Source organism: Adiantum capillus-veneris, chromosome 1 (genome assembly GCF_014529385.1).
Source record: "Adiantum capillus-veneris isolate H3 chromosome 1, ASM1452938v2, whole genome shotgun sequence".
NCBI classification, from domain to species: Eukaryota; Viridiplantae; Streptophyta; class Polypodiopsida; order Polypodiales; family Pteridaceae; genus Adiantum; species Adiantum capillus-veneris.
Window position 1 is genome coordinate 25526899 of NC_140931.1, and position 12146 is coordinate 25539044.

Below are 12146 nucleotides of genomic sequence, written 5' to 3' on the forward strand. Positions count from 1 at the left end.
ATCGGGCAAGAAGGTAAAAGTACTTAGCTTGATCTGGTGCTCATTTTCGGCTCTATTTTTACCAGATTTGGTGTTGTCTATTGTTTGACCTACCACATCATCACACCCGATCACATGCCACATCAATCATGGCGCTGTGACTGATGAGCATGAGGCAAAAGGGGGGCAAAAGGGGGGAGATAAGGAGGAGGTTACGTAGTGGGAAAGGAAAGGCAGGGTTTTTATGAACCTCTTACTGAACAGTGTTCCAAACAAATGAACAATTGGATCCTTGAAGGATGCCACTGCGAAAAACATTAGTGTTCTTATCAAGATATCACAACTTTTGTTTTTGAAGACAAAATGTTTCTCCAAGGGGGAGTAATGTTAGGCGTAACGTAAAACTAGGCAGACCAAGGACCAAGACTGGCATGCGGATAAAGGATCATATTATTAGCGTGGCCAAGGACCTATATAGGGCACGGTTGGGTGGTGAACTGCGAAAAACATTAGTGTTCTTATCAAGATATCACAACTTTTGTTTTTGAAGACGAAAATGTTTCTCCAAGGGGGAGTAATGTTAGGCGTAACGTCAAACTAGGCAGACCAAGGACCAAGACTGGCATGCGGATAAAGGGGATCCTATTATTAGCATGGCCATATAGGGCACGGTTGGGTGGTGAACTGCATGTTTCAGTCCCCACTGTTTTACAAGCCCTTCTATACACTATTTTTTTCTCACCCTACAATTCAGTAGGTTGCACAAACCTCTTCACACACATGATCTGCCTCACAGCCTTCGAAATGGGTGTCTCTCTCTCTCTCTCTCTCTCTCTCTCTCTCTCTCTCTCTCTCTCCGTTTGCTTAGTAGAGTTTGCTTAGAGTTGCGTCCCACTAAGGACCTGTGGCGTGTTCGGCACTTCATTGCTCTCTTGTTGAAACAGTCCCACTTCATGCATGGAAGACATACATCGCAAAGCTCTTGCCCTGTAGGTGCTTCAAATTGGTGCCCAACACCTAACTTTTGTAGCGCGGAAGTTTCAACTGGGATCTTCCAGTTGCCTCCCCAGGTCGATCGGGTTTCATCGCTCATAAGGAGTCAATAAGTTATTGATTGGTGTGCCGTAGCATGAACTGAAAATCTTCCCGGTTGAAAGCGATTTTTAATAAAAAAAATATCACCATGCGCGATTGTGTGTGACCACTGAATCCATTCTTTGCAACACACGACGAGTTTCCGTTTGAGACCCCCAATGTCCTCAGCTCTTAGCAGTGAGAGCTTCAAACCGCATCCGCTTCAAGTCTCATGTGAGCACCTTTTGAGAGGAGACATCCTTTTTGGTCCCACGGGTCATACCTAGATGACATGCGATGCGAAGACCCTCTCTATCTCTCTCTCTCCCCCCCCGCCTTCTCGTGCGGCTTTCGCTCTCTGCGTACTAACTACTCAGCTCTTGGAGAATATAGCATTACCTCCTGCATCATGTCCGTCTCACCAACTCCACGGAGCTTCTGCTCCATTGTAACAGGAATACGTGTAGCTTGCAGAGTTGACTGAAAGGCAAGCCGAGTCTAGCTTCTGTTTCTCAAGTGCATGTTGCAAGGACACGTCCTGTCCCGAGTGGGGCACTTTCTCTCACAGTATAGCAGGGCACTGTGTAATTCCATGTCTGAATCCAGCAAATTGTGCAGGTTTTTGCAGGCATGGCGGGCTCTCAAAACGATGAGACACAGAAAGTGGGGCTTCTGCGATTGCGCTTGCAGGAATCTTATCCGCAATCAACGGTTTGCACTGCACCTTCAATTCTTGCACAACAATCGTATTTCTTGTCTTTTGCGGAAATTAGGCTTTGTACCTCCTTATGAGGAAGTGGCATTATGGAATGCTGCTCTGTTGATTTTCTAGGTTATCAAGAGTATGTTGGCCTGTGTTTTTTATGGTCATGAGTTAAGCAGTCTTCTCAAGGAGTACTGTAACTTGTTTTCTCATTCAGGAGATTGATGAAGGAACCATTACAAGGTTTTTGCGAGCACGAGCTCATAATGTTGACAAAGCCTTCAAATTTCTACTCCAGCATTTGAAGTGGGCTGAGACTTACAAGCCTCTTGGATACATTCAAGAGTCAGAAATTGCAAATGAATTGAAGAAAGACAAGGCATTTGTCCAAGGGGTGGACAAAAAAGGCCGTAAAATTATGGTGCTCTTAGGAGCACGACACTTGACTTCTGATCGCGATCTGGGGGAATTCGAACGTAATGATGTCAAGATGCTTACTAGGATACTCTGGTTATATGAATTTCTTGTGGTAAAGTTACATTTTGGTGTAAGATTGGGCGTGACATTTTTCCGTTTTTGTTGACACAGGGTTTGGTATTTTTTTATTAGATAAACTGTCAAGGTATGCAAGTTCAATTATATCATTCTTTTGGTTGTGTTTGACTTAGAAGAAGGCTAAACAATTCTCTTGTGCTTCTAAAATGTGTGCATGTGGTACACCTCAAAAATGTACGGAATCATGTAATTGGTGCAATCCTAATTACTGGCTATTTCAATGTCTTTGCAGCCTTTCAGGAGACCTGGACAAATTTGTGGGGGTGATTGATATGAAAGGAATTGGCTATAGAAATATGGATATAAAAGGTTTCCTTTCAGGTTTGGAAATCTTACAGGTATGCAGAAAATTTACGCAGAAATAAGCCTACATTCAATTCTTACATTCTCGATTTCTATATATCTTCTCTGTGCAATTTAAAGCACATTAATCTCTTGAATGTGCAGGATCATTATCCTGAGCGCCTGGGAAAGCTCTTCTTTGTTCATTGTCCCTCCCTGTTTTGGGTAATTTGGAGGATTTGCTACCCCTTCATAGATCCAAATGTCAGAGAAAAAGTAAGTCACTTGCCAATGATTTCATTCCGTGTATTGATGAGCGCCAATGACATTACACAGATATTATTAGCATTTGTTGGTGACAGAGTTTAACGCAGGAAGAATTTCTCTTGCTGTTTTTTGTTGCAGCTAGTGTTTGTTGATGATGATGGCCAAATAAAAGAAACTCTGCTGCAAGATATTGATATCACACAGCTTCCAGTTGAGTATGGTGGGATGCTGCCGATGGTGCCACTTCGCAATGTCAAGGCACCCACGTGATGGCAGGCAGTCTTTGGACATTGTGATTGTGTCGTCTCTCCAACTCCCTTCAGAAGAGTATCTCTGTACACTTATAACTACACATCCTCAAGCTCACAACAACAACTCTTGCCTTCATTATACCTGCATCTACTTACATATAATCTCAAGTCTTCCTTAATCGCAACTTATATGACCAACTGAGGCTTGTCATCAAGAAAATAAGCTCAATAAGAGTACATCTCAATGGCTGTCTGTGTCCTATTAATATACATGAATAGAGCATGGTGTGTGCCACATCACGCTTCCAAGGAACGTACTTTATGTATAGGAGAAGCACATGAGCCACATCACGCTTCCAAGGAACATACACTGAAGGAAAATTGAGTATTTTCCAGCGTTTTTTATACAATGAATAACATCATGAGCTTCTGCTCAAGAGGCTCTGCATACCTAGCTAGGTATGCGGTGCCTCTCTCACAGAAGCTCATGATGTTGAGGTAAGTCACAATCTGGGAATTATTGTGAGAATTTGTCCAAAATTTCTTGTGATACTTTATATGTACAAGAGAAGCACATCAGTGGTTTGATAATGTGAGAACTTAGAGATTAGCTTAATGTGACTAATGCTAATGTTAATTAATATGCCAACCAATACCATTCACAACAGAGTGCAATACAAGAATGGAACAATGGGACTATATTGTATTTGATAAATGGAAAATCAACTGTATAGGGCACCATATGTGCTTTATATACAAGTTGAGGTAAGCGCTTTGATCTTTCTTGCGTTGATCTCAATGTAATACTATGAAAATCTCAACACATCTGTCGTGACTTTTTATCGCGTTTCGTAGAGAGAGTCCAAAATGGGCTGGCCAAAGAAGAGAGAGGAAGATAGAGCACATCTCTTTTCATTTCAAGTATTGCCGCGGATATTACCGATAACATTATTGCAAATTTTACCGCACACATTGCCGCGTGATTATCGACCTCGCTTTGGCGCTTAAACATTTAAATTTTTGTGTCTCTGTCTTCTTTATTTATGAAAAAAAATTAGAGAACATTATTTAGAATTTTTGACAAATGAAAGAAAAATGAGAATAAAACATGAAACAATAGCTATGCAGATGGTAAACATGAAAATACGAAGAGGGAGCTCCATCCGAGAGTTATGCATGCGCCTCGACATGCTCCTCCACACTTTGCTATCATGAACTAGCATTGTGACAGGTGATCAAGGGCTAGGTTAGTTGGAATTGACTCTCGAGCTCGTTGACTTGTTATATGGTGATTAACTAGGTGGAGCTTACTAGGGGCAATGTCGAAACGCACTGCAATGTCAAATTATCATGCAGGTTGATAAAATTAGAGAGAGAGAGAGAGAGAGAGAGAGAGAGAGAGAGAGAGATGAATACGCAACACGAAAAAAGAATTTTATAGGATAACATATACAAAATGTTTATAAATCATCTTAAAAAAGATCTCTACAAGTAGCTGGATCTTAATCTAAACTCATGGCTCCTAAATCAATAAAGATAGAAATTGAATTATCGTTTGTGGATGTGTTGGCTTCATCATCTTTGCACTCGTCATCTTCCATCACATCATCATCATCATGGCAATTATCCTCGCAGGAATTGGCGACGCTGGAACTTGAATAATCAATCTCTTTGTTCCCTGTCTCACCCTCATCCAAAATAGTAGGTAGGAGAGGATCAAAGACGATCTCTACTTCAGTAGTGACAAAAATGGTTCTTCCCTGAGGTGTTACGGGTACTACGAACCAAAGTGCTGGTTCATGGATTGATGGAATATAGATGACCTATAGAAAAGAAAAGAGTAATGAGTGACAGTGGTATTATGTTACAAGGTAAGAAAGGTTCTAGCATCTACCTTTAGTATCCTTTCAATAGTCCCATAGTACCTGGATTCATCACCATTTGTGTCAAAAATTCCCATGACACCACAATCCATGGTGGTTCGATGATCATCAATGTGGCAAGTGCGAAAGTGTCACCCCTTTGACCACATAGAGTTAAAGGAAAAGCACTATACAACAAAAAAATTTATACACTTAATTACAAAGTTAAAACCAAGGAGATTGAGTACTTGATATTAGTTAGATATATTGTGAAATGCTCAAGAATAGAGTGAACTAGGTCTGCTTCCCACAAGCGAGACATCCTCTTATATTAATTATCATGAAGACACAACTGATTGCCATCATCTTGGCACACCCATTCCTTAGGTTCACATCCGGGCATTCCCAACCACACACTACAAATGTTAAATGAATGAACTAGGCTTGCCTCCCACAAGCGAGGCAGCCCCTTAATATATTAATTATCATGAAGGTACAAATGCGGATTGCCATCATCTTGGCACACCCGTTCCTTAAGTTCACATCCGGTATTACCCAAACACACACCACACCTTCCCCCTTAGGGAGAAAAAAAAACATGGACATCTTTTTTACAATTTAGACTGAGAAGGGACTCGACATGGTTGAAGGAACTGCATCAACTCCAACGTCTCATGTGGGGGGACATAAAGTAACCCTAAATTTTTATTTATTTTTTTAAATTTCTAAGTATCCTTTTCACTCTCAAAAGCTCTCCTAACCATATACATGGTCAAAAAACCAATTTCTTTGACCAAAATCTGCATTTCTTAGCAGTACCCTTTATTCTACCTCTTCTCTCTTCTCTCTCACCTTCTCCCCCTCCCTCCAAGCTTTCCATAGTTGCAACACATAAGGAAGCTTTCCATAGCTGCACCACTTGTCTCCCCCTTTCATCCACACCATCCCTTTGAACTACTTCTTCTCCCCTTGCTCCCCATTGAACCACTTCTCCCCCTCCCTCCAAGCTTTCCATAGTTGCAATACAAATGGAAGATTTCCATAGCTGCACCATTTATCTCCCCCTTTCATCCACACCATCCATTTGAGCTACTACTTCTCCCCTTGTTCCCCATTCAAGCACTTCTTCTCCTTACTTCATTTTTGAAGCAACAAGCCTCTCTCCTAACACCAAAACTCTTCTTCTTTTGGTGCTACCATGTCAACCCCATCTACTTCAAGGAAGCCAAAGGATGAGGTAAAGGCGGTTTGCTTGCATAACACTAGGTATTCTGATGGGGAATGTGTGCTGCAAGTGTTTTCTAAAGGATCTTCGGTCTTCATACAACCCGTAGCTATCAGGCCTCATCGAGTTTGAAACCGTGGCAACCTTGACGAACATTGGAAGGGGAGACTTCTTGGTTTCAAGAACCATAGAGTCAATGGAACTGTGGCCATTGTTCAATACGTGTACTCTTGGCATTCCATACACTTGAGAAATGGAAGCTCAAGAGATTTACCAATAAATTGTAAGTCGTAAAATATAGTTGGTTGCGGATTCTAAATGCTTGTTTTTTTTTTCCTTGATAGTTTTTGGTCTTGTCATAGATATATTCCCATCCGACTTTGTTGAGGAACAACCAATCAAGAGTCTCACAAGAACCTTCAACACTCTTCATGCCAACATTGCTGTTATGATGCTTCCCAACTCGCCACCTTCGATTCTATTGCAATGCATAATCTTATTCTACTCACACACGCATGTTGTGCTGGCCTCAAAGGATGGATATAGTAAGATCATTGTTGTTGGTAAACCTTTATTACTGAGCCTAGAATGGCCATAATCTGATGCGTGGTCACTCTTCTCAGTGAAGGAGAAGATGCTTTTCGATATTTGCTCCTCATTAAAATTTGGAAATGCTTCCAGATCAGTAGGGCTCAATTGGTGCTACCCCATACATGTTTTTGTACACTTGTTCAAGACATTGCCATTTAGTGTCACACCTACTATGTTTTGTAGCAAGAATGTTATGTATGAAGCACTAAAACTGGTATTTGGAGATAACTGGGGAATGGTTAAGGGAGTGCACCAAGGAGATAAATACAAGTGTAAGGTGGGGGCTTCAGGTATCGGGATATAATATTTGAAAGTGCACACTACTTTGTACCTACATTTTCACTATGAGCACTAGACGTGTAAGAGTGGAAAGTGGATACCCTTACAATCTAGTATTGCTGATTTTGTGACATTTGTCAAATGGTGTTTATGAGATTGTGCAAGTTAGTGAACACTACACTCTCACCAACATATGAGAACACTTGATTATCTTGGGCTACGAAGATATCAAAGATGCTTACTTTCATCTCAATCGGCAAAAGGTCAGTTCAATTTTTATGTTGTCTACATAGATCAATTGTTAGTGCATTTTTGTTGTTTTAGATTGGTAGGCGGATGGATGCATCCATGAAAGTGCAAGAGGAGTGGAGGGTTGGCAGCGTGCTGTCTTTAAGTTGACGTGATAGATCAATTTAACCGGCTCTAATGCCACAGTGTAAAGCATTCAATTTAATGGAAATTCAAATTTTTTTTGTCGTTATTGTATCACCGTCATTGATTAAGTTTTTTAGATTTTGTTTGGGTGTTTGTATGCACCCATGTGTGTTTGTATGTACATCAAAGAGATTTGGGATAGTATCTTTTTCTGCAGCGGGCCGCGAGGTGGGCGGGGAGGTGTGTATATAAAGAGGAGGGGGCTTCTTATTTTTCTGTCAATGCTTGAGAGAGAGAGAGAGAGAGAGAGAGAGAGAGAGAGAGAGAGAGAGAGAGAGAGAGAGATCCCCATGGCAGCACATGCTAGTACATCCTCCTCCCATGAAGTAGCAGCATTGAGAGAGACACACACACCCCTTTCACGGCTCCTTCTTTTCCTAGAGGACACCAAATATGTTGGATGCAATGATCTTCATGGCTTCTTCACTCACACAGTGGATTTACAAAAAAACATGCAACTCCACGACACTTTTCACGACATCATAGAGTATATTCATGTGCATATACTCAAGTATGTTGTGAGCTTTGAAGACAACGCCATGTTGTGGTTGCCATGTGATCTGCTTCCCTACATCCACAAGGACGACACTGCATTTTCAAAGAGACTAGTCTTCTTTGAGGCAAAAAGAGGTGAACCACTTCTGCCAAGTGACAAAGGAAGTTGCAGACTCCTTCAAGAAGCACAAAATTGGACAATATTTCTTGTACAACATTACCACTCTCTTCTTCCTTGTCAATGAGGAGCCCTTCTTGGAGGAGATGGAGATCCCGCATCTAACAGTGGGTGGGGTGCTTTCAGATCGTAAAGATACCAAGCCTGCCCCTATAGACGTCCAAAATGAGCGAAGACTGCAAGCCGTTGAATATCCCCAAGGCTTGGAAGGGGAAGTTGCAGTGAGAGAGCAGATTGTTGGCAGCTTCGAGGTGCTCGACCCCAAGAGCCGTGACCCCGTTGCAATCTCGAAGTGGAGATTAGCCATTTAAGCATCATAATTATAGAATATAAAGAGTATTTATTCTTACACGATCTGGAAAAGGCTTTTGGTGTCCGGCTATATGAGTGTCTTAGCCTCATATGCACCAAGATGGAGTTCCCCCTTGATCCTAGACCAGAAGCTACAGATGACAAACTACTTCCATTGGGGGACTCTATTGCTGACACAATTGTGTTAGGTTTAATGGCCATGTGGCTGACCGCCCATCACTAACTACTACTGTATTGGGCCTTAGTGCATAAGATAGAGAAGAAAGAAAGTGGGCACACAGGCTCTCCCCCTCCAACCTGTGTATGTGGCTATGGTGGTGTGTGTGTGTGATTCATCTTCCTCTTCCGCTGTGCTCTCGGCTCCTCTCCTTCATCTGCTATCAGAGCGGTTTCATTCCCGAAATCGCTTTCGTGCACGTGCACTTTCAAGAGTGCAAATAGGGTTTCGACTTCGGCATCGAGAAATTCAACATTCCTAAAGTTTTACCCCCCTTTTGGAGCCATTCATGCCATTAGAAACCTCTTTCGAGCCACGGTTCAGGAGATGAATTTTTTAGCCCTCCTTTGGTAGTTTGTGCTATAGAGCATCCATAGCCAATTACAGGTACCATTGTTGCAGGCTAAAAGCACTCTTTGGTGGTACAAAAAGGAATGTCCTTGACAACACCTTTGACAAACCTTTGAGCTACAATTTTTACATGTCACATGAAAAACTACCTATCATACTATATATCAGTGGATAGATATTCAAAAGGAGAATCTAAAAACACAAGGTTCGAAAAGTTTTGACCTAAACTATTTTTTTTTTACCAGTTCCCACTTTTTCATTGGTAGAAGTAAAATAGGTCCTTTTTTTGTACCACCAAATCACGCTTGCACCCTGCAGTCTCTTCCATCTACAAGAGCCCACGGCTCATTGGGGAGTGTGTAGCCTCTTTCAGAGTGGCCTCATATACACATATAGAGTGGGAGTTTGACAGCCTTGTGTTCTTTGACTACAGATACAGATACAGATATACAGGTACAGGTACATAGAGTGGCTTGGCTAGCTTTCTCTGTGCTTCTCGGCCTCAATTTTGGCTTTGGCTACAACATCGCATCGACTCACAGGATATAGGTTTCAGTGCTTGCAATATACTGGTTCCAATGCGAGCAATTTTTATGCGTACATGCATATGTTGGCAGTTTGACAGTGTCTGAGCTCTTTTGAGAGCAATTTGACTCCCCACAAGGATATTTCTTTGCATAAACATGCTTTTGGCACCTATTTGAGCATCATGACAAACTTGTACATCTTTGTGGATACTGCCATTGTACGCTTTTTTATGGAGCCATCTTTTGGCTAGTAGGGCAATCTCGACCATTTTTGAGACTTGGCTATACGTTTTGCTGGATAACCTACATTGTTGAGGGATGATAGCATGAGGTTTTTGTTGAGCTGGGGTATTCTCAAATGTGGAGATACCTTCGCTGATATAGGTAGCTGGAGCATCTCTCATGAGGCCTCGCCATAGGATATATATAGAATGGTATAGGTGCTTTTGACGCCGAATTGGTAGTCGATGGTCAGTTTGATAGTTTATGCACCTCATATGGTCTCTATACAGTGTGATTTGGAGAGGCATTGCCATCTTTTATGCTTTGTGAGTGACATACTTAGTCATTTTGTCTCATATTTTGGTTGACATAGTCTGAAATACAAAGGAGACTGCCAAAATTTTCCCGGAATCTTTTGGTCGTTTTATCACCATGTCTACTAGCAAAGACCGTTGACATTTATGACATAAAGAAGTTTGACGGCACTAATTTTCAGCTTTGGAAGAACCAAATGCATGATGTGATTGTCCAAAAGAAGCAAAAGCTGCCTATTGCCTATGCGGCTAGAACTGAAGATATGCACATGACTCATTCAATGGGAGGAGCTTGATGAGCTATGCAGGTCTACGATTAGACTGCACCTTGGTGAGACGGTGTAATTTTTTAGTGTTAGAATGCGAGACTTCTCATGCTTTATGGCATAAATTATGCGACACTTATGAAAAGGATACGCCAAGCAATAAGATTTTTTTGATGCGAAAACTTTTCAACCTTTGTATGAAGGAGTCAGCTAGTGTTGCCAGCCATATCAATGATTTTGATTCTCTTTTTGCCCAGATTTGTACACAACGCATGACCATTGATGATGAGATGAAAGCAATCTTTTTTATTTGTTCATTGCCATCCCCTTGGGATATCTTTTGCACAACTATTAGTAACTCTACTCCTAATGGTACGCTAAAGTACGATGATGTTACTAGTGTGCTTTTGTCAAAGGAGATGCGTCAAAATACCATGACTAGCTCACATCATGGCGAAGCTCATTATGTGCAAAGGGATGATAAGCAACGTAAGGGCCGTTCTTCGCATCGTGAATCCAAGAAAGAGGGCAATAGAGATGCATCAAAGGGTAGATCAAAGTCTCGTGGTTTCCGCAATGTTCAATGCTATTATTGTGATAAGTTTAGTCACATAAAGAAGGATTGTTATGCTTGGAAGCATGACAAAAAGAAGGACAAAAGTAAAATCAAACATTGTGATGATAAAGAGGAGAAACCAGGAGAAACCAAATAGATTGTTTAAGATTGAAAAATTGCACATAGTTCAGGATAATAGTGATGCGCAAGACATTAATATGTTGACTGAAAATAATGATGTCTTTTATGATGCACATGAAACTCTAGCTTTGCAGAGCTCTATGCTAGCTAAACTCCTTGTTAGTGGTGAAGTATCCCATAGATGGATTCTTGATTCGGGTGCTTCGTTGCATGTCACACCTCATAGGAATTGGTTTACTACATATGAGGAAACCATTGGCTCTGTTACACTTGGTGACATTTACTCTTGTGACATTGTTGGCGTAGGTGATATTGCCATGGTTATGGCAAATGAGGGGAAGTTTATCATCCATATTGTGCGTCATGTTCTAACCTTGACACGCAATATGATTTTGGTTGGACGTCTTGATGACGAGTTACAAAGTCACTTTTCATCAACAGTCTTGGCGTGTTGTGAAGGGTCATCTTATTATAGCCCATGGTTCTAAAGTTGGTTCACTTTATCCTCTTTATGTATTTGATAAAAATAGTGTTCTTTCTGTAACCGAATTGCCAACCGTTGCTTTGTGGCATAGCCAATTAGGACATATGTCAAAGAAGGGAATGGAGACACTCGCTTGTTTGGGCTACTTACCATCTTTGTCATTTTTTTATTTTCCTTTTGTGAACATTGTCAATATAGAAACCAAACACGGACACATCGTACACATTCTTTTGACAAAGCAAGAAAACCCTTAGAGCTTGTGCACAATGATTTATGTGGGCCTATGCCTTCTAAATCCCATGATGGTGCGTCCTATTATGTTACATTCATTGGCAATGCAACATGGCATGTTTGGGTCTACTCCATGAAGTCTAAAGATGAGAAATTTTCTTGCTTCAAGAAGTTATTATCTAGCGTTGAAACTTAGTCTGAACATAAAGCTTTGCGCTTAGACAATGGTGGAGAATATGTCTCCAGAGAGTTTACAAACTTTTGTTCAAGTAGGGAAATTAAGCATGAGTTTACAGCTCCTTATACCCCTGCACAAAATGGTATTTCGGAATGAATGAATAGGACCATC

The 12146-nt window shown here is 41.2% G+C and overlaps 1 protein-coding gene across 1 annotated transcript; it reads left to right on the top strand.

The window, feature by feature from the left end:
* The first annotated feature begins 1351 nt into the window (after positions 1-1351).
* Positions 1352-3702, top strand: LOC147464434 (CRAL-TRIO domain-containing protein YKL091C-like). The gene is made up of 7 exons (XM_086509154.1): positions 1352-1540; positions 1672-1764; positions 1974-2232; positions 2345-2378; positions 2544-2649; positions 2759-2869; positions 2999-3702. Exons 2-7 carry the CDS (start codon positions 1684-1686, stop codon positions 3128-3130), a joined length of 723 nt encoding a protein of 240 aa, XP_086365280.1. The 5' UTR covers positions 1352-1540; positions 1672-1683; the 3' UTR covers positions 3131-3702.
* Positions 3703-12146: the final 8444 nt, after the last annotated feature.